This window comes from Lytechinus pictus, chromosome 5 (assembly GCF_037042905.1).
Source record: "Lytechinus pictus isolate F3 Inbred chromosome 5, Lp3.0, whole genome shotgun sequence".
NCBI lineage: Eukaryota > Metazoa > Echinodermata > Echinoidea > Temnopleuroida > Toxopneustidae > Lytechinus > Lytechinus pictus.
In genome coordinates this window covers 53,965,613-53,989,807 of record NC_087249.1, presented here as the reverse complement: position 1 = coordinate 53,989,807, position 24,195 = coordinate 53,965,613, and the positions used below count along the sequence as shown (strand labels likewise).

At 36.1% G+C, this 24,195-nt stretch overlaps 1 protein-coding gene across 1 annotated transcript; it reads left to right on the top strand.

Annotated features, from left to right (window-relative positions):
• The first annotated feature begins 1,770 nt into the window (after nucleotides 1-1,770).
• On the top strand, nucleotides 1,771-18,744 carry LOC129261083 (cathepsin O-like). Its single transcript, XM_054899118.2, has 8 exons — nucleotides 1,771-2,174; nucleotides 7,052-7,254; nucleotides 8,214-8,262; nucleotides 10,145-10,158; nucleotides 10,864-11,097; nucleotides 13,219-13,260; nucleotides 14,800-14,969; nucleotides 15,890-18,744. The coding sequence occupies exons 1-8, from the start codon at nucleotides 1,863-1,865 to the stop codon at nucleotides 16,015-16,017; spliced, it is 1,152 nt and encodes a 383-aa protein (XP_054755093.2). The 5' UTR covers nucleotides 1,771-1,862; the 3' UTR covers nucleotides 16,018-18,744.
• Nucleotides 18,745-24,195: the final 5,451 nt, after the last annotated feature.

The following is a 24,195-nucleotide window of genomic DNA, read 5'->3' as shown; positions in this document are numbered from 1 at the left end:
TCTTTTTAAGCTATAGGCTACCCATACACAATTTCAGCGCCCCCTAGTTCGAACATTCAATCGGCGCCTCCCCCCCCCCGATGTCGAACATAAATTTTGCGCCCCTACGTCGAACATTAATTCGGTGCAACCCTCCCCCCCCCCCCTACGTCGAACATCTATTTGGCCTCCCTAGGTCGAACATCAATTTGTCTCCCCCAAGTTGGAACATCATTTCGGCGCCCTCCTAGTTCGAATATCAATTCGGCGCCCCTACATGTAGGTCCAACATCAATTTGGCGCCCCTAGTTAGAATATCATTTCGCCCCCCCCCCTAACTCGAGTATCAATTTGGCGCCCCCTAGTTTGAACATCAATATAGCGCCCCTACGTCGAACATCAATTCGCCCCCCCCCCCCGTTCGAACATCAAATCGGCCCCCAGTTCGAACATCATTGTCTTTCCTCCTCTTCCTCTTTTTTTCCTCTCGTCCTTCCCCCTGTTCCTCTTCCTTTTTTTCATTCCCCCTTTCTCGCTCTTATCTTCTCTTCTTTCTTCCCTCTTCCTCTCTCTCTCTCTCTCTCTCTCTTTTCTCCTTTTCCTTTCCCCCTTTTCTTCTCTCTTTTCCCCCTCTTCCTTTTTTTCTCCCCCCTCCCCTCCCTTTCCCCTCTTCCTCTTTTTGATCTTTCTTTCCCCTCTTCTCCTTTTTTCTTCTTTTCTTTCCCCTCTTCTTTTTTCTTCTTTTCTTTCCCCTCTCTTTTTTCTCTTTCCTCCCTCTTCCTCTCTCTCCTTTTCTTCCCCCTCTCCCCCTCCCTTTTTTTCTCTTCCTCTATCTCCTTTTCTTTCCTCTTTTTCCCTCTCTCTCTTTTTCTCCTTTTCCTTTCCCTCTCTTTTTCCTTCTCTTTCTTTCCCCCTTTTCTCTCCCTTTTCCTTCCATTCCTTTCCCCTCTTCCCTTTTTCTTCTTTTCTTCCCCCTTTCCTCTCTCTTTTTTTTTCTCCTCTTCTTCCTTCCCCTTCTTCCTCTCTCTTTTCCCCTTTCTCTCTTTTCTTCTTTCCTCCTTTTTCCTCTCTCTTTTTTCTCCTTTTCCTTTCCCCTCTCCCCTCTCTCCTTTCCTCTTTTCTTCCCCCTTTTCCTCTCTCTTTTTCCTTCCCTTCTTCCCCCTCTTCCTTTCTTCTTTTTCTTCTTTTCTTTCCCCTCTTTTTTTCTCTTTCTTTCCCTCTCTTCTTTTTTTTTTTGGCCGAAGGGGGGGGGGCAAGGCCCCCTCGGCCCCCCATGGTCCGCGCCTGGGCAAGAGTATTCAAGGCAATTACATACGAATATCGAATGAAATGCGTTATACCGTAGATTGTATGAATTCACGCGCCGAATTATATTACATAAACTGAAATTGTATTATTCTTTCTGTATTAATACTCACGTGTTTTAAGGAATATTGATGGTACCGTCGTGGTACTGTGTACAACTGAACTGAAGTGATTTTCTCGCACAAACTCCCCATTCAGTGCGCGCGCGTACATTATAATTGCAATGGAACACTTTATCGCGAACTTACCCGGCGAGTTACACGTTAAGCTCGAGTCGCTTTTAAGACCTAAACATACGTACGTAACGTGCCCTATCTTGAAAAAGACATCCTTTTTACGTGTTTTTTTTTTTGGTCGCGCCTGGACGGTATCCACTCTTCAATGTAAGTGCCCCCCAAAGGTGCCCCCCCCCTCGATTTTGTGTTCGTGATTTTCCAATGTGCTTTCAAAACAAATACTTGACACAGACTGAAAAGAAAGCTACGCGTCAACAGTGACGCTGGATTTAGAGAGAGAGAGAGCTGGCGACACTAATTTCTTCTTGAAAAAAAATTCCTACTGAGCGGTACAAATCGAGTATGGTATCAATCATGCTGAACAGACTTTCTACTAAATTGTTGCCCTTACTTACCATTTTATCTTGCCTTTCGATCTTGAATTCGAACACGTCAAGTTATGGTCGCAAACTAAATCCTGCGCCTGCGGCTAGCGTCACTGGCCAAGACCGCGGCCCCGGCACGCTCCCGGTCGGTGCTGACTCGGACACGGACCCGGCTTTTGGAATGGGACTGGATCAGGAGGAAACTCTCTTTCAGAACTTTATTCAGAAATTCAACAAGACCTACACAAGAGGCTCGAACGAATACTCCAAGCGTCTACAAATATTCAAGGTAAGCATAAAAACGTGTAGACAACACAAGAATTGGTCTCTAGTCTATACGTCTAGTGAATATAATGTTGGTTTTTCCTAATAGTACTAGCAGGACTAGTATTATAAGTATACTAGTACCGTACTAGGCCTAGGCCTAATACTAATAGTCACCCAAGGCCAGGGTTCATTACATGCCGCCGCGCACTGAAAAATCAAGCCATAGAAGTCGTGTGTTGTTGACCCAAGAAGTGAGATCCCAGCACGCGCGACCCACTAGTTAGAAATCCACTGCCAAACGCGGTTCGTGGTGCAAGGTTAGTATACTAGGCCTAATACTAACCTCGCAATACGTGTGAGTGAGTAATAGTATAATACCTCGACTCGAGCGAAGTTCGTGCAGGCTCCACTGCTTCACTACCGCTAACAGTTACACTACGCTCCACCTACCCGAACTTCAAGACCGTGACCTCGATCTGATATTCCGAGTGACAAAGGTGGGATTTTATGGAGGAAAAATATAAAATTCATGCAACATCACGATCTTTAAAAACAATTTATAACTAATATTCTTACTTTACACAAAGTTTCACTTCTTTTCCATGCTTCTATCAGTCTAAAAATTGGTGATTTAGAGCCAACATGAAATTCCTCACATGTAAAAATGATGTATAAATAATTCGCTGCCGATTTCAAAACATCGGATGCGATATGCGCGAGGTACCGTATGGGCACTAGCATGACCAGTATTCAACCCGGCATAATTCAAAGACTTGGCCGAATTCCCCCAAATATCTAGAAATAAGGAATTTATCTTAATTTCATACCTTTGTTATTTCAAGGGTAATCTGTTGTCGGTATTTTCTTTATCAATCTGTCGACTGTATGCACGGAGTATCGAATTATGTGGCGATGACCTTTTGCACTGAATTGCACTAGTATTCAACCTAGTGATGATAGATAGTGAATCTCAAAATGGTTTAAATTGCTAAACTAGATCTAGATCTATGTAAGTCTCTGGCTTTGACTAATTCCCTGTTTGGTCTCATCTCAATTGGTCTAGTCCATAGTCGGATGGGACAAGGGCAGATCGAGAGACAGGGCCATCTTTCATCGCTAGGTTGAATACTAGTGCCGACGGATTGAATACTAGTGCCAAAAACCATCGCTGTATAATTCGATCGCCCGCGTACACAGTCGACGGGTTGAAAAAAAAAATAATGCAAAAAGTATAACCAACATTTGCTCTTGAAAATAAGGCAGGTCTGAAATTAAGGTAAATTCCATATTTCTATAAATTTGAGGAAATTCTCCAAACGGGTTGAATACTAGTGCCCTTACGGTACCGGGTCCGGTCCGAGCTCGGACTTTCGCGCATGCGATGATTTGAAATCGGCAGCGAATTATTTATACGTGTGAGGAACTTCATGTTGGCTCTAAATCACAAATTTTGAGACTGATAAAAGCATGGAAAAGAAGTGAAACTTTGTGTTAAGTAAGAATATTAGTTATAATTGTTTTTAAAGATCGTGATGTTGCATGAATTTTATATTTTTCCTCCATAAAATCCCACCTTTGTCACTTGGAATATCAGATCGAGGTCACGGTCTCAAAGTTCGGGTAGGTGGAGCGTAGTGTAGCGGTAGTGAAGTGGAGTGGAGCCTGCACGAACTTCGCTCGAGGTAGTTTTTCCTAGGCCAATAGCTTTGGGCTAGGCCTTGGGTAGACAGCTGGCAGCCGTCTGTTTCGAGGAATTTTTAAACATTTTTTTTTTATTTCTCGTACACAGACGGCTCGCTATCGTGCAGCCACCATCTGACCATTAGGGGGTGAACAATGCAAAATCCCCCCGACGGGGCTCATCGATTTTTGTCTTTATTTCATCAAAATATTGAAAAAGAATTGCACCAAAATAGAGATTATTATTCCCTTTTGGCCTGAAATGCACCAAAACAGGGAAAAATAAACTTAAAAGGGGAAAAAACAGTGACTTACTTCGGCTGTCGCGCAACTTCACTTCCCTGTTTATCCGAACTTAAGTACATAAACATATGGCCATTGAGTCCCCTGTACAGATCGCGCTAGAACTTCAATCTCTGTATTTGGTGACTGGAGCCAACGGAGTTCAGCGGAACAACCAACATAACAGAGACCGAAGCTTTTGGTCTAGGCCTAGGGTAGACCAAAGGCTTCATTCATTCTCTGTATTTTGGTTGTTCCGCTGAACTACGTTGGCTCCACTCACCATGCAATACATGAATGAATGGGGATATAGTGAAATGTCAGAAATTGTTAAGGAAATCCCCAGAAACGACGGTTATTCCTGGTAGGCCTAGGGTAGACAGCTGGCAGCCGTCTGTTTCAAGGAGTTTTTTAACATTAAAAAAAAAAATTCTCGTACACAGACGGCTCACTATCGTGCAGCCACAATTAGGGGGTGAACAATGCAAAATCCCCCCGACGGGGCTCATTGATTTTTGTCTTTATTTCATAAAAATATTGAAAAAGAATTGTACCAAAATAGAGATTATTATTCCGTTTTGGCCTGAAATGCACCAAAACGGGGAAAATATAACTTAAAAGGGGAAAAAACAGTGACTTACTTCGGCTGTCGCGCAACTTCACTTCCCTGTTTTATCCGAACTTAAGTACATAAACATATGGCCATTGAGTCCCCTGTACAGATCGCGCTAGAACTTCGGTCTCTGTATTTGGTGAGTGGAGCCAACGGAGTTCAGCGGAACAACCAACATAACAGAGACCGAAGCTTTTGGTCTAGGGCTAGGCTTGAAGACTCCATGATGATATTTTTTAATATTTTGACATATATACTTCTTCATCACGGAGCCTCGAAACTCTGTCCATACAGCCATAAGCAACACCTACATTCCCGGATGGATTTCCCAAGGAAATCCATATTTACAGGGTGAAATCGGTGTGTACGGTTGAATTTTATTTATCTATGATGAACCTTTGTACGCCTAATGCGTATATTAAAGGGATAACAATTATTTCACTATAAATGGCAAAAATGAGAGGTTTCTTACCAGACCGATCTCGTGTAGATCCCTTGATCCGTTTGTCAACAAAGCAAATACAATAGGCCTGACCCGTGAACCGCTGCGTTATGACGTACTGTACCTTCGATTAGCGATGTTACAAAATGCCGTTTTGAAGAACAATTTATAGATAGAAATTATTATTTAACAAATACTAAAATTTACCGTAAGGGCACTAGTATACAACCTAGCGATGAAAGATGGCCCTGTCTCTCAATCTGCCCTTGTCCCAATAGACTATGGACTAGACCATTTGAGATGAGACCAAACAGGGAATTAATCAAAGCCAGAGGCTTACATAGATCTAGTTTAGACGGGAATAACCATCGTTTCTGGGGATTTATTTAACAATTTCTGACATCCGCAGAACAACCAAAATACAGACTAAAGCTTTTGGTCTAGATCTAGTTTAGCAATCTAAACCATTTTGAAATTCGCTATCTATTATCACTAGGTTGAATACTAGTGCAATTCAGTGCAAAAGGTCATCGCCGCATAATTCGATCCTCCGCGCATACAGTCGACAAGATTGATAAAGAAAATACCGACAACTGATTACAATAAAAATAGCAAAGGTATGAAATTAAGATAAATTCCCTATTTCTTAATATTTGGGGAAATTTTTCAAAATCTTTGAATTATGCCGGGTTGAATACTAGTGCCCATACGGTACGTGATTATAAATAATATAATACTAATAATTATTTATAATCATGTATTAAATATTAGTATTTGTTAAATAATAATTTCTATCTATAAATTCTTCTTCAAAACGGCATTTTGTAACATCGCTAATCGAAGGTACGTCATAACGAAGCGGTTCAAGGGTCAGGCCTATTTTATTTGCTTTGTTGACAACGGATCGAGGGATCTATGTACACAAGATCGGTCTGGTAAGAAACCTCTAATTTTTGCATTTATAGTGAAACAAGGTGTCGCTTATGGCTGTATGGACAGAGTTTCAAGGCTCCATGATAAAGAAGTATATATATGTCAAAATATTGAAAAATATCATCATAGAGTCCTCAAGGCTAGGTTGTTCCGCTGAACTTCGTTGGCTCCACTCACCAATAACAGAGACCGAAGTTCTAACTCCATCTGTACAGGGACTCAATGGCCATATGTTTATGTATTAAGACCGGATCAACCAGGGAAGTGGGAGTTGCGCGACAGCCGAAGTAAGTCACTGTTTTTTCCCCTTTCAAGTTGATTTTTTCCCGTTTTGGTGCGTTTCAGGCCCAAAACGGAATAATAATCTTTATTTTGGTCCTCTTCTTTTTATATATTTTTGTGAAATAAAGACAAAAATTGTGAGCCCCGTCGGAGGGATTTTGCATTGTTAATGGTGGCTGCACGATAGCGAGCCGTCTGCGTACGAGGAGAATTTTTTTTTTCTTAAATGTTAAAAAACTCCTCGAAACAGACGGCTGCCAGCTGTCTAAGACAACACCAGCATTTCCTGATCTCACCTTCAGTTAGAGTAGACTCGGCGCTGCCCATTTCATGAAGGCAATTTTGTCTTCCTAGTCTGAGACATCGTTTGATAATGACAGTATTTGCAAAATATTTAGTCTTCATTGTCACCTGAACCCTTAAAATCATATATTTCAGTAAATGGAGATAAAATAATTCTTTATGTATTTCAGTTTGTAGAATTGATGTAGATCTTTTGGTGCTTATAATATAAGGTAAAAAGAGAAACAGCTTTATAGATAGATTCACAAAAATAAATGGATAAAATCGAAATTTCTATTATTTTCCTTATCTAGTCTTTGTAACTTTATTGGTTCACTGTTTAATTTACCTCATTTTCCTTCCAATGATGCTGTTTATATTTCAGGAAAGCTTACTAAAGCATGAAATGTTAAATGCCTTTGCAACTCATAGGGACCATGCAACATATGGAATCACCAAATTTTCAGATCTAACTGTTGAGGAGTTTAAATCTGAGTACCTTGGAGCCATTAGAACACCAGACCAAAAGCTAAGCATTCCTGGGCCATTCCAGAGACCTTTGAAGACTGTTCCATCTGTTTATGACCTGTGAGTGCATACATACAGTACGTAGTCTGTGGTCTACATTCCATGAGTTTATTAACGTAGACCCATGTTATACCTGATTCCGGGGAAATAGTCTCGGGGTGTCCCTAGACCAGTCTCAGGCATGTTTCTAATCCGGTGTTAATGCATAAACCTACCCAAGACCCCTTCTGAGCAAACCTCGGACCACCTCGCGCGATGTGTCCCGAGACCGGTCTCAGGGCGCCCCGAGACTGCTTTAGATTTGGTGTAAATGTAAACCTGCCTGAGACTGGTCCGAGACAGGTTCGCTTGATGCGCTACACGTGGAATGATTATCCAAACAACAAACACAGCGCACGCTTTGCGCCCTGCCAAACCTACATGTACCTCGGACAGCTTTGGTAATTCGCTGTAAAAGCACAGAAAGCTGTCTCGGGCACACCTAGACTGGTTACGATTCCAGTGTAATAGGGCCAAAAATTTAGGTAAACCTTTTGGAAACCAGTCTCGGGGTGCCCTGAGACTGGTCTCGGGTCGGAAATCCAGTGTAACAGGAGTCTTAGACATCCACATTGAAAATCATTTGTTGAATCCTTAACTGTTCAACGAGTTCCTAGTTTCTTACTCAGAATTCAACACTCTGATTTTGACGTGAAGAACGGCAATATTAATTGTTATAGAATACTTTGAGAAAATATGGTATACATTACTTTACCTGTGATAGGATTTGATATATTGACAGTTTCTCAACGTATTTGCAGAAAGGTTGCATAGATACCTAGTTATAGAGTACACTCTCAACAAAACAAAATAATTCTGTTTGATAAAACCATTTTCTGTTGAGTGATTGGTTGAATACACAAATAACACAATACATGTGCCAGCTATTGGATTAGTAATTCATGGCTAGTATTATATTGAAAATAATTGTTTTGCTCCCAATTTCTCAATGTTTTTTGTGATTTTTTTGGATAAAACAGAAGATCCATTAAGCCATCAGTTGTCACGCCAGTGAGGAATCAAAAGTCGGTAAGTTCTTTAAATGAGAATAACTGACCCTCAAATTTTTATGTACAGCGTATTTATTTATAAAAACATTCTATAAAGCTGTTCATAAGTTATAAGGGACTTTATGAACGACTGTTGATCCTGTCTTTGAATTTGAAGCTAACTGGAGAGAGAATTTGCAGTATATCATTTACCACAAGAAAGAATCACCAGTCATTCATGTAGTCGCTCATAACTTTATAGCTTTATGAAACACCCACCTGTATGTTTAATAATAACTAAATAAAAATTAATTCTGAAGCTTTCAAATAAATTCAATATTAAAACATTTTCCCGGCCTAGTCAGGAATGTGCTCATTGTAATTTTATCTTACAAATGTATTTTGTTTCTTGTTGAAAAAAGTAAAATAAATAAATAAATAAACCAAGAGGGATGTAATAACTTTAATCAAACAGCGTGAAATAAATTCATGAAAATTAATCAGTCCACAGATTCTTAAAATCAATTTCATCTTTTAGAGAATAATCCTGTGGTATTGTTTTTTTATAGAAACCTGCTTGTCATCAGGAATTAATTTGAGTTTAATTTGTTGGGGTAACAATTTAAAAACAATTTTTGTCTCGCCTGCATAGCAGAGCGAGACTATAAGCACCGCTTTTCCGACGGCGGCGGCGACGACAGCGTCGTCAACATTGAAATCTTAACCAGGGTTAAGTTTTTGAAATGTCATCATAACTTAGTAAGTATATGGACCTAGTTCATGAAACTTGGACATAAGGGTAATCAAGTATTACTAGACATCCTGCCTGAGTTTCAGGTCACATGATCAAGGTCAAAGGTCATTTAGGGTCAATGAACTTAGACCATGTTGGGGGAATCAATATCAAAATCTTAACCAAGGTTAAGTTTTTGAAATGTTGTCATAACTTCGAAAATATATGGACCTAGTTCATAAAACTTAGACAAAAGGGTAATAGTGTATCACTGAAGATCTTGCCTGAGTTTCAGGTCACATGATTAAGGTCAAAGGTCACTTAGGGTCAACAAACTTTGGCCATGTTGGGGTTATTTGGGGAATTGTCATCATAACTTTAACATTTTATGGATCTAGTTCATGAAACTTAGACAAAAGGGTAATAGTGTATCACTGAAGATCTTGCCTGAGTTTCAGGTCACATGATTAAGGTCAAAGGTCACTTAGGGTCAACAAACTTTGGCCATGTTGGGGTTATTTGGGGAATTGTCATCATAACTTTAACATTTTATGGATCTAGTTCATGAAACTTAGACATAAGAGCAATAAAGTATCCTTGAACATCCTGTGCTAGTTTCAGATCACATGACCAAGGTCAAATGTCATTTATGGTCCACAAACCAAGATAATGTTGGGGATATTTGTGGAATTGCCATCATAACTTTAAAAGTCTATGGAGCTAGTTCATGAAACTTGGACATAAGAGCAGCAATGTATCCCTTAATACCATGTGTGCATTTCAGGAACATGGCCAAGATCAAAGGTCATTTAAAGGTCAATGAACTCTGGCTGTGTTGGGAGTACAGTGTATGTGTTGAATTGGCATCATAACTTATGAAGTTTATGGATCTAGCTCATGAAACATCGACATAAGGGTAATCAAGTATGAATGATTATTTTGCACATGTCTTAGGTCACATGATCATGGTCAAAGGTCATTTTGGGTCAATGGACATAATATTTTATTATCATATTGGTGTTTTCTTCTGTGAATAATTATTCATTAGCTGTTTCAAAGGAAGCACTGCTGCTATATCGAATTGCCTAATGCAGGCGAGACTGCCAGAGGCATTCCACTAACTTGTTTATATTTTTTTTTCTCTGATCTTTCCCTTTCTTTTCAAAACATCAATCCTGCTGTATCCCAGTGTGGAGCATGTTGGTAAGTTTTTTTCGAGGATGTTTTTTTTTCCCCTTTGTGAAATCATTTTAAAAGACAAATGCCTGTTGATATTGGGGCCTTTTGGGGGTGTGGATTGTGAAGGAGGGGGGGGGGGGATTTTGCATTTTTTCATGAATTACGTAAACTATCAGGGTCTCCAGCATCCAATACAAGGTATTTTGCTACAATTAATTTGAATATTACTTTGTAATATCTCAAAAAAGTCTTTTTTATGACTGTCTGCAATTGGGAATAAAAAAAATGGAATGTTGAATATTATCTCGACAAGGATTGTTACAGTCGAAGTTAATTCCAGATTCATGTATATTGAATTGATTCAACTTTCTTGTCAAATTTGGAGATAAGCTTCAGAGTCATTGAGATGACTGACAATTATTAAGGTTGATTATCATCGTAAAGAAATAATTCAAAGCACATTGTGAAACTAAATGGCATATTTTGTTTGCTTATTTTCAAATATTTTATACTTATGTTATTGTATATGTATATTGGGGATAGTCCCAAAATACATTCTTTTATATGTAAGTTTTATGTGTAGTGCATATTTCACAATAAGTGGGGCATCATCTTCATCATCATTTAGAAGGGGATAAGAAAAGTTTTGACATCAACTCAATGTTCAAAGAAGGATATTGATGCTCAAATTTTTATTGCAGAACATTTATTTGTGTATGTATTTTATAGGGCTTTCAGTGTTGTGGAGACCATGGAAACTCAGATTGCTTTGAAATATAAACATCTAACTGAGCTCAGTGTTCAAGAGCTGGTGGATTGTGGGACGGCTGCCGGAGACGGTGGTTGCCGTGGCGGCGTACCATGCAAGACACTCCATTGGCTGAATCAAACCAAAACATCACTTGTTCCTGAGTCTACTTATCCATATAAAGCTAAGAAAGGAGACTGTAGGATTATCAAAAAGTGAGTGTAGACTATTCCAGATTGTTTGATAGAGTTGGGGGATAGGAGTCCAGGGAAGGGGGTGGGGGCTAGGTGTCTTTGATATACTGTATGTCCTTTGAGAAGAGTTGTCAGGTGAAAATCATACTAGTGGAACTAGAACCATCTTATTCAATAGAGATAAACTTGTCTACATGTACTTTTCTCAGGATGTTGTTATCCTACCCCTGTCTTCCCCCAGTGTGCCGCAACTTTCATGGGAAATGTGTTGTTTTTGTCTCACCTCACCTGCATAGCAGAGATTAAGACGGCGACGGGTCAGCGGCGTCAACACCATATCTTAACCGAAGGTTAAGTTTTTGAAATGACAGCATAACTTAGAAAGTGTATGGACCTAGTTCATGAAACTTGGCCATAAGGTTAATCAAGTATAACTGAACATCCTGCTTCAGTTTCATGTGACATGACCAAGGTCAAAGGTCATTTAGGGTCAATGAACTTTGGCCAAATTGGGGGTATCTGTTGAATTACCATCATAACTTTAAAATTTTATAGATCTGATTCATGAAACTTGGACATAATAGTAATCAAGTATCACTGAACATCCTGTGCAAGTTTCAGGTCACATGATTAAGGTCAAAGGTCATTTAGGGTCAATGAACTTTGACCAAAGTGTGGGTATCTGTTGAATTACCATCATAACTTTAAAAGTTTATTGGTCTAGTTCATAAAACTTGGACATAAGAGTAATCAAGTATCACTGAACGTCCTGTGCGCATTTCAGGTCACATGACCAACGTCAAAGGTCAATGAACTTTGGCCATAATGGGGGTATCTGTTGAATTACCATCATAACTTCGAAATTTTATGGATCTGATTCATGAAACTTAGACATAAGAGTAATCAAGTATCTTTGAACATCCTGTCCGAGTTTCAGGTCACATGATCAAGGTCAAAGGTCATTTAAGGTCAATGAACTTTGACCATGTTGGGGGTATTTGTTGAATTACCATCATATCCCTGTAAGTGTATTGGTCTAGTTCATAAAACATGGATATAAGAGTGACCAAGTATCACTGAACATCTCATGTGAGTTTCAGGTCACATGACCAAAGTCAAAGGTAATTTAAGGTCATTGAACTTTGGCCATTTTAGTGGTAATTATTAGATTGCTGTCACAACTTTCAAAGTTTATAGATACAGTGTATAAAATGTGGATATAGGGGTAATCAAGTATCACTGACAAGTTTTAGGTCACATGATCAAGGTCAAATGTCAATGAACGTAGTATTGTATCATTATATGAATGGTGTTTTTTGTGAATGATTATTTTATAGTAGTTTTCAAGGTCAGCACTGCTGCTATGTTGAATCGCATGATGCAGGTGAGACCGCCAGAGGCATTCCACTTGTTCTAGGCTTTTACCACAGTAAAAGGAAGAAATCCCAGGGTTTTTTTCTGATAACTAAACATGGCAAATTATTTTCATACTTGGTCCAAGTACACATGAAGGTAAAGGTCGAACAAGGAATAAACTTCTAGGCTGGCCCCATATTAGTGAGGATGAGCTGATTAGATTTTGGAGAACTTTTACAATGGCTATTATAAGCTTAGAAGTCAGGAGTTCTACATGTAGGCCTATATGTAATGTGGCATTGACGGAGACATGGATTTTGACTATGTACTGTCAAGAACCCCCTAGTTCTTTTTCTAACAAGGGAATTATTTATGTAATAAAAATGGATTTGAATATCTATTTCAATAATATTGGAAAGGAAAGGAAACCAAGATTGTTTTAAATTTCAAGTATGCAATATATGCACTTTGTAGATCAAATTTTGTAATGTTTGATAAAGCATTGACCCAATATTAAAAGCTTCCAAACTGGAAAAAGCATACCAATAATTCAAATTCAATAAATTCAGTGTTTCACTTTTTTTCTTGTTCTATTTCATTTACATATTTAAGCTACATGTACTTTTTTAAGTCTTTGAATTGAGAGACTTTTATTAATCCAAGGGTACATATCCTACCATGCTACAAATCCACACATACTTGTAGCTTAACAGGGGTATTTGTACCCTTGGAAAAATGTAAATTAAGGTTTACTCTGAAGTTAAATCTTATTTCATATTCCTCCAGCTCAACCCTAAATGCAGTGGTGTCAGACTTTTCTTGTGGAAAGTAAGTATGTACCTTGAATGTATTCAATTTTCTGGGTTTATTTCCCATATTATGATTTTTGGTAATTATTCAAGTAAGGGCATTTTCAGATATTTGATGGATATTGCTATGAATCACCAGGGGTGCCCATATTATGGAATATACTGCCTGTAACACTAAGATAGACCTGCTGACAAGTTTAAAACGTTTAAATCTCTGCTTAAAACACATTTATTTGTTCATTGAAACTCTTTCTCCTTATATGAGTTTTTGGTGTAACTAGTGGTTTAAATATTCATGTTTAGTTCTTTTTTTTGTGAGTATGGCATGCTTTCGTAAGTTGGATTTGTGTTAGGGTTTAGCCTAGGCCTGGTGTTTTTAGAGCCATTGTGAGTTATGAGCCTGCCGGATTGCCTTCTGGGCAAGTTCTGCGAGTGAACATGGCATTAAGATCAGGCACCAGTCCCCGTAGATACATTTTAAAGTGCTGATCAATGTTATTTATTTATTGTTATGATTATTAGTTGTTCATTGTAAAGCGCTTTGATCATATGTTTGGTAAAGCACTATATAAGTACCTGTTATGTATGTATGTATGTGTCAGTAACATCATTTAGACATTATCACCGTGTGCAATAGATGGCATGTTTTATGCTTATAATCAGTACATAATCCATGGTGAAGCCTTATGATTCACAATGTACCATGTTGACGTCTTACAACCAGTGACTGTTGGCACAGTTGGTAGAACATCCGTCTCACAACCAGGTCGGGAGTTCAAATCCCTGCTGCGTCAGACCAAAAGACGTTAAAAGATAGAGTTTTTGCTATCCTGTTTGGTGTTCAACAATTCAAGAGCTATACCCACATCGATCTGGCGCTGCACAGTGGAAGCCGGGCCCACGATCAATTACGCAAAAAATAAAGAATTCTATTCCAGATTTTCTTTCGAACAATAGAATATGGATTTTTGAATTTTCCCTTTTTTTTTCTCTTATTTCTCACTATTCAAATATTGAATGCATAATGGCACTAGAGTACTAATACCATTATGATGATGTCGCATTGCACGCGATGACCAAATCACACCCCGTTTCATGTACAATCAATCGTGCTATAAAGCCTTATTATATTTAGTCTTTTGACAAAACATGTACAAAAACTTTTAATTGAATATGAAATTGATATTAATCCTATCTCTCTATGCACACGTTCATTAAACTACTTCTCGGGATCATACACATGTCATATTCAAGTCTTTTGGAATTGCATCATAGGAGTGTAACAAGAACAGTGTATTGTGATTTTTGATATTGTTATTATTGCTATTATTATTGTTGTCGTTATTATTATTATTTTTTATCATTATTATTACTATTGTTGTTGATTAATCATTATTATCATCATCATTATTTTTTCTATAATATTATTTTTATTGTTATTATTATTAATACTATTGTTGATTTAATCATTATTATCATCATCATTATTTTTACTATATTATTATTTTTATTGTTATTATGATTATAGTTGTTTTTTCTATTATTTCATGCTATTCAGTTATACAATCAATGAGGAGGTAATGCCTGGTATGGTGTACAACCATGGTCCTCTAAGTATCTCAGTGGATGCTGAAGCTTGGCAGTACTACCTTGGTGGTATCATCCAGTATCATTGTACACCATCATACCTCAACCATGCTGTTCAGATTGTTGGCTATGATATGTCAGGTATGTCAAATAAAACCAACAGGACAAAATTACTCTTTGGACATTTGAATAACTGTTAAAGCAGTTCCATGACAATTGCTCTGCTCTAAATTCCACACACTGATCAAGTGACCAACTTCAACCCTGGGTTTAACACTACTTCCTACCCTAAACCTAACTTAAAACCCTATTGCAACCCTAACCCAGACCCTACATCTTAGATGAAATTAAATCCAAAGCAATTGTTGCAGGAGCAAATGTCATGTACAAACAAATACAAACCAGTAGCCACCTCAAATCCTCAACTACTTTTATCTAGCCAAGTTCTTTATCCATAATGCATCGTTCTCAGAAGTGTAGTCTTGTAATATATAGGTCCACTTAATTTGGAACACACTAATTCACTGCTCATTATGTTACTACCACTATAGCTGTGGTGCCAAGTAGCAAATGAATAAGTACTTTTCCTGGACAGAAATTTTAGTTTCTCTTTACAAATGAAATTAAAGGCTAATTTATTCTCTAAATTATTAACAGTTATCTGTAAGGTACATTTTTAAGACTAGCTTCTTATGCACACATTCAATGACAGACCACACACAGCCCCCCCCCCTTTTAAAGGGGAGCGTCCATCAAAAGTTTTGTCTGATACAGTGTAAGCTCTCAGATTTGATAACTTTCCCTGATTTTGATTGGCTGAGAAGCTCTGTTATTATGGTAACTTTCGGATAAAACGTTTGATGAGTCCTTTGTGTTGAAGAAGTGCTATTAAATTGATTCATTTCTATTGATATGTAGATAAGCTCATTCAATCCAATACATCGACAGATCAATATCTTTAGCTATTTCATGATGCCTTGTATGCTTTCATGTCTGCAAGACTTGATTATTAAAGCTTCTTTTCTGTACAGCTTTTCATTTTTATACATTTTCTTTTACAGGGGACATACCATTCTACATCGTGCGTAATTCATGGGGAGCGGATTGGGGTATTGACGGTTATCTAAAGATCAAAATAGGCAACAATGTTTGTGGTGTCGCAAGTGCTGTTCAGACCGTTTCTGTGTAGATTGGTAAACGATTCACACGTGTTGTCTTTTTTCCCCATTGTCACTTCGAGGAATATATATGAATAATTTATAAATCTTTATATACATTGACTGGGACCGTTCACAGTTAGAATGTAACAATGTTCAGATTCCTCAAAAACCGTACCACGATTGAGATGTAATCCCATGGCAATTCCTTCAACAATATGGGAAACTTGTATTCTATATCATTTATTCATTTCTCGATTCTTGTTTTATTCTTTTATTATCATTTTTAGGGGTACAATTAAAGAAAATTAGATTCCTTGCTGTATTCCCTTTCCCTCCCCAGAACTGGGTCTCAAATGAGACAAAGAAATATCACTAATGCATTGCTTAAGATATGAAATTATTTTGTCTGAAAATTGCAGCAGTAACTCAGAATTTTCAAAACTAAGCTATAAAACTCCTAATTTCAAATCTGCTTATCAATAATCATCTGTTTCTGGTTTTTGCATGTATGTGTCCCCTAAAAAGTGTGCCTTGAGTATCTAAGGTCAGATGCCTATGACGTCTAACTAGTATTTCTATTATCATTATTGTTATTAATTTTTTAAATTGTTATTAGTATTACTTTTGTTATATTATTATTGTTCCTATTACTGTTATCAGCAGTGTTATCGCTACAGTGGACAGCAGTGGTTGGGCCCAATCGGCACAAAAGATTTTTGACCACCACTCATCATGGAAAACGCTGTTCCTTCGTCCACCACTAATTTCAAATGAAAAGTGTTTCAAATCTCTTAAACCCCTTGCAAAGAGGAATTACCCTTGCGTTATTTCCATCTTGTATCTTGTTGGGTGTTTTTTCTGCATAATTTACAAAATATTCTTATATTTGATAAATATTGTTATTACATTTATGTTCCTTCACTTTTTGCTTTAAGACCACTATAAACTTACTCGGCCTGAATTTTTTTGTAATGCTGTGAAATAGCGACCACCACTAAAATGGGTCTAGCTAGTACACCGGTTATCAGTAGTATTAATAATAGTATTATCATCATAAATATTATCATCATCTTCATCACCATTATCATCATTTATGCCTACAAGGTTAAACCCACTTAGGTCAAATATTAACATGGACCAATAGCAAGTCAATTCCATGTTGGTCTAGTATTTTGTAATTTTCTTTGATCTACAAATGCCCCCCCCCCCTCATTTAATCTTGACCATTTTGTTGATTTCAAGTTCATGTAATCAAGAAGACTTATGAGGATAACTATTTAAACTTTATTAAAGTCTTTTTTTATAAATCATTGTAAATGGTACTTGGTCTCAGTAGCAGCTAGAGCTAGAGTCACTGGTTGTAGAACAAGTGGGATGAAAATTGAATGAAACTGAGACAAGTTCAATTAGAATCATACTTGCAATGTAAATTTGTGAAATCAGGAGAAATACACAGTGAAAACTGTCGTCTGTCAGTTGTAAATGTAATGAGTTAATCTACAGGCAACTCTGCCTAAGTTGATCTTCTAGAAGTCGAATAATTGCTTAAGTCGTAATCATTTTTTGACCAGATTATTGAAAACATGTCCAATGTACCTAAGTTGAATTTTGCCCAAGTACATGTAGAACATATTTCTCTGGTCCTAAGAGATTTGACTTGTCACTTAGGCAGAGTTACCTTTATGATCAATCTTTTTTTTGGCACATTAACTTTTTTTTTAATGGAAATTATCAGTGATACTTTTTTTATCATAAACATGAAATTAACTGATTTTAATCACTAAAGTAAACATACTGATTCAGAAATGAATTTTAGATAGAAACAGAATTTGCATTGGATTTGTACATGAAATCATGTTTGTGAGCAAATTGTGTACAAATTGTATAAAATAAATCAATAAAATCAATGAATATTGTAATAGAAATAACTTATTTTTGCTAAATTATTGTCATAATCAACGAGTAGGGGTGTCGAGTGTATTGAATGTAATGTGCATGTGAAATATTGTAAGTACATGAAATAATGCATAACAGATTCAAAACTCTAAACTTGTTTTGTTTGAGATATTTTATGAGAATATGACATTCTCACTGTTTTGTTTAATCATTCAATCAGTTCAACTCACATTTGGTTGAATTTGTCATTTTAGCTATCAAATTGTGTTCATGTATATAGAGAGCTTAGGATGAAAGAAGAAATAGCAAATGAAGATGTGGACAGGAAAAATAAAATCAGAAAAGGTTAGCATTGAGCTCACTTTTGAATTGAAGAAGGCATTGTATACTTTGTCTTGTATCTTAATATAATGTACTTTTCTGGTGATATAGAATTGTTCATTTATATATAAACAAACAACTTGACATTCCGATGATTTTTCAGTTGAGATGGAAATTAATATGCCTGCATTTGTAATACTTTCTCTCATATGTCATTGTCATACATGTTCATTCATAAGTTGATATACTGTACTGTACATTTATTAGGCCTGTATTCTTGAATTGATAGGAATTATGTCCAATCTATTATCAATTCTTTGAAAGATATATTTTTCATGTATTTAACAATTAATATTTTTGTAATCTAGTACTTGCCATTTTTTGTTTAAAGAACTCACAAGACAAATTGAATCAAGATGTATGTATCATGGTATATGTATGTAAATGATTGTATGATTTGAGAATATATTTTCAATTATATAATATGCAACAAATAATTATGCTATTGTGCTTCCATTAAAATCTGGTGTATTCACTGAGGCATTTATTTTTTTTCTCTGTGAATTTGTGAATCTTTTATGTGTAAACACAGCCAGTGATGTCACACACCATTAATTTTGTATTTTATTTACCAAATTGGAAAAAAAAGGAAATTTTAGATTTGTTGAAAAAATGGATCACCAAATCACAATGAATTATAGTCCTGATGATTTACATTTCCATGAAGAAAACAAAGCTCTACATTATTGAAAAAAAATATTTGGAATTACATATAAAGGAAAGAAAAAATGTATGTGTAACATCATTACTTCTCTCATTTGCATATCACTGATTAACACTGTCTTTTACAAGTAGTGAACCAGTCTATTGTACAGTGTACATCCCATTTTTATTACATTTTCAGCGTCTTGCCTCTTTTATGAAATAACCTTCTTTATTGGGATTGAATTTACATAATACACTGTTGAATTGAAATCTTTTAAAGGTCAAGTCCACCACAGGAAGTATTTAAATCTATAGAGAAAAATCAAAGAAGCATAATGCTGAAAATTTCATAAAAATCGGGTGTAAAGTAAGAAAGTTACATTTTAAAGTTTTGCCTATTTTTTACAATAGCTATATACACAACTCAGATATGCAAATGAGAGTCGATGTCACTTTTGTTTTTTTAACCAATTTTGATATCAACATAATCAGGTAGTGTCACATTTTCAGTTCGGAATAAAAATTTACTTGACAATGAGAAAATTAACATATTGCATATAATGAAATACAAAATAAATAGTGAGTGTATGATGTCATCAGTCCCTTATGTGTTGTGAAATTAAGCAAAACTTTAAAATGTCATTACTCTTATTTTACATTCATTACATTTCTATTCAAATCAGTGTTTTGTTGGGGTGGACTTGCCTTCATAACATACACAGAAAAGCAGTCTTTTGTCCATTGTAAGTTGAATAAATTCAGTCAATCAAGAAACATTTGTGTTATAAAATATTTATTAAACTTGCAGATTGGAATGTTGGAATTTTTTTCTACATGCAATAATCCAATAGACAAATCTTATGAACTTTGGATGACACATGTGTACATGACAGTCATATGTAAGTGCAACCCCCACCCCCCCCCCCCAAAAAAAAAAAATCAAAACCAAATCCACATCAAAGTGACTACATATTTCTGAATGAAAAGAAGGAATTATCTGCTAAGTCTCACACAAAAAGAACTCACTTGAAGTGGTACCTTGTAATTAAAAAGATACTACAATAGGCCATATGATATCACTTGATTACACACAAGTGAATGGAATATGTGAAACTCCAGTGGCCCATTTCATAAAGACTTCAAGCAATTGTTACTATGCCATTCTAGTAACCATCATATATACTGGGCTCAGCAGCCAATCACAATGTTTTCATGGAAGTTACTCTACTGTCAAAATTACCATACTAGTGAGTCTTTATGAAATGGAGCTCCAGACATCAATAACAAATGAAACACACCAAATATTGTATGGTTCTCATAAAGAGATCACTAACATGTATTGGCATTGTTGAATGCAGAAATATAATGATATTCTTCAGACTAATAGTTTGGATCTCGGTTGAGGATGGTATTGTGAACACTGCTGAACATGACCTACATTGCTAGGCATAAATGTATATTACGGTATACTGACTGTATCCATCCTGCAAAGGGTACACACAGATACTGCATTATAAGTTTCACAAACAGAAGACAGATGGGTCTATTAATTTGTAAAATTTCAGCTCAGGAAGTTACATTTCAAAGGTTTCAATCATAAATCTGGTTGTCTTAAGAAAATGTCTTCGAGACAGTTCTCAAAATTATAGCTTTTCAGGTTTTATAATTCGGGATATCAGTTGTGTTTCCTTTCCATACCTCTATAAAAAGAAAAGTTGAACAATTGAATACTAAAAGTTTACAATAAAATTATAATAGAGTCACGTAGGAGTACTGCTACAGTCTAGACATAACATTGTTATGTTAAAATATTACAGCCTTGATTCCACACTTCAATAATTTCAGGTGAATACTTCTCAAGGTTTTCTTTTTTTAGATTTCAATAATATATGTATAAGGTGCTTTCATTTAAAAAAGAATTAAGTTGAGGACTTATGAAAGGAATTTTATCTTTCAATAGCAGACCATGAAAGTGAAAATGGAATAAAGGTATACTGTAGTCAGCTTTCATGGTAAGTAGATAGCAATTTGCTGATGCCAGATAGTGTGAAAAATCACTAGAAATACATGTAACTAATCATTAAAAAAATTCTGGAGCTAGCTAAGTTGTCCCACCACAGATGTAGATACTCTTCAATTAAGGGGCATTGTTGGTCGGGGAAGGTAAGATGACTACTGAATATAGACAGCGTCAGCATTTATTTGCAGTGTACACTGCCGCTGTTGCTGCCCTCTACGTTTGTTGATGAGGACCTTATCATGCAAGGTGAATGGGTCTAAGTTACAAAGCAAATAATGCATATTGTCTGTTGCTTTGACCTGATTCTATTTTGGGTCATTGACTACACCTTTGAATTCAATACCATGTGAATGCCAATAATATGCCTTTAAAGGACAATTCCATATCCCAGAAAAGTGTTGATTTGAATAAATAGAGCAAAATCAAACCAGCATAACGCTGAAATTTCAACAAAATTGATGGAAAAATAAGAAAGTTATGGCATTTTAAAGTTTCGCTTATTTTTCACAAAACAGTGATATGCACAACTCAGTGTCATGCGAATGAGCCAGTTGAAGATGTCCATCACTCACTATTTCTTTTGTTTTTTATTGTTTGAATTATACAATATTTAATTTGTTACAGATTTGACAATAAGGACCAAGTTGACCGAACCACATGTTCAGGGAGAAATTAATTGTTGTTTCACTTGACAATGAGGAGCAAATCAGAATATTTCACATTTCATATAATAAAATACAAAAGAAATAGTGAGTGGATGACATCATCAATCTCCTCATTTGCATACCCACCAGGATGTGCATATAACTGTTTTGTGAAATTAAGCGAACTTTAAAATGTCATAACTTTCTTGTTTTACATCCGATTTTGATGAAATTTTCAGTGTTATGCTTGTTGGATTTTTCTCTTTTTATTCAAATCAATTTTTTGTTGGGGTGGACTTGTCCTTTAATATAGATACCTATTCATGTTTGACAAATAGATTTCAAATTCTGCAATATTAATTTATTCCACACATTGCAATTGAAATTTGATTAAATAACTTTACCTAACATTTACATTTGAAAAAATTATTTTGGAAGAATCCTTAAAGTTTTGATGTAGTAAGAGTTAAACCTTTCCTTTCATGAGTTTGATATACATTGTTTCAGAATTATTCCACTTCTTTGATATTCCCTTTGACATGCATTATTCCCCTTTGGATCTAAAAATTTATCTTTCCTATTTTTGAGCCCAGACTCAGTACCATCCTCTCTCTATAAAGATTAATGTGATTAGGATCGAAATGGGAAATTGATAATATAAATCAGGAGTATAGCAGGATGAAGTACCACACTTTAAGCAGAACACATTCAATTGCACCCTATGAATTTAGTATATGTGCTTTTCCACTAAAGTAAGCCATTGTTTTGGAAAAACAAGATCAAGAAGGGGATGGTTAGAATTACAAACTTTCAATTTCATAAATTTTCTTTCTAAGAGAGGGTAAAAAAAATATATAATTGTAAATTACTACATATTCTGTATGTAATCGTACTAAAGAATACTGTACAGAAATTGTATATACACTGTATACAGTTTGTATATTTCATAATTAGCAAATTCAATAATTTCACATACTAGTAATATTTGAATGGCCAAATTTTGTACAACAGATTTACAGCAACTCTAATATTACCCCTTTTTGGTATCATTGCAGTAAATATATGGTTAATCAAACAACAATTGTAAAAATCACAAAATTACATCATCTGAATACAAATTGTATTATTTTTATATTGACTTTTTATCACCCCCTTAGAAAAAAAATCACCAATTCCATAAATTTCAGGGACATATAATGTACAAAGCAGCATACTTATCCTACCCCTAATATAAATGAAATTTCCATATAGTATTCTAGAAGAACAATAATATGGACATGCAAATACAATGAAAATGCATGGAACACTCATGTCCCCACGAGGGTATAAACATATTATGGACATTATCACGTTAATTAACAAATAGACAATTATAGCAGCATATCACTAAAATGTATGGAGCTGGTCCCAAGGCAGACAATGAGAGGGATCACGCGATTGTTACAAGAAATCAAATCATTTTCATTTTTATCTGTGATGTAGAAAGATTCATTAAGTTCGAAATTTCCTCACCAATTTCCATTGAAAATTATAAAGCAATATTTACAAGACATATAAAACATCCCCATCTTTGCATAAAAATTCATGTTTTCCTCAGTCACAAACAATATTTCAAGACATCAACATATACGTGCAATGATGGGAAAATAGGAATATAAACACTTCTTAAATATAACATTTATATATACATGTGCAGCTGATTTATGAAAAAAAAAATAGATTGTTCTCTTTAGACGAAAGGTTCTGTGATAAATATCAAATCCACTTGTGCAATTTTTTTTTCAGCTGCATTATCAACAAATATTTGTAACTTTTAAAAGGATGGAAATTTCATAAATGAAGACATCATGATAACAAAAAAAATTGTGAATGTTACATTTTTCATTGTGTTAATCTTTTATTATAAAAAAAATGAAAGCAATCACTGAGAAACTTGTGGAAATTATAGTTAAATAATGATTTTAGATTGTCCTGGAAAGAAGTCTCATGATTTTCAGCACACTAGATATGGATTGTGCAATTCAACAATATAAAGTCAAAACTACATTTAAACTTCAGAATGATATTGGGGCAACATGACTATCTGCCTACAATCTGTCAATCTATAGTGCAGACTGAGAGTGAACAGAGCCCTCAGACGTATGTTAGCAGTGGCGTACCTAGGATTTTTCACAGGGGGGGCAAAACCGTCCGCCAAAAATTTGACAAGCAAAAAAAAAAAAAGTCTTCAATCACAAATGAAGGATTTCGTACCAGAAAAAAATTTGACAAGCAAAAAAAAAAAAAAGAGCTTCAAGCTCGTCAGGGGGGGCAATAAAAGTCTTCAAGCTCGTCAGGGGGGGGGGGCAGGGATATGTCCTTTGCATGGGTTGTGGCTCATCAGGGGGGGGGACAGACTGCCCCCTCTGCCCCCCCCCCCCCCCCCGTAGGTACGCTAGTGTATGTTAGTATCTCCAACAAGCACATCATGGAAAAATGATAACCACTCACTGAAATTACATAAAATTTGAAGAGCAAAGTTGGCTCAGTCGGTAAAGTGTCTGCCTGTCGAACCAAAGATCGTGGGTTCAAGTCCACCCCGACCAGATGACTGAAGCCAGTGCGTTGTGTGTAAACGTCTC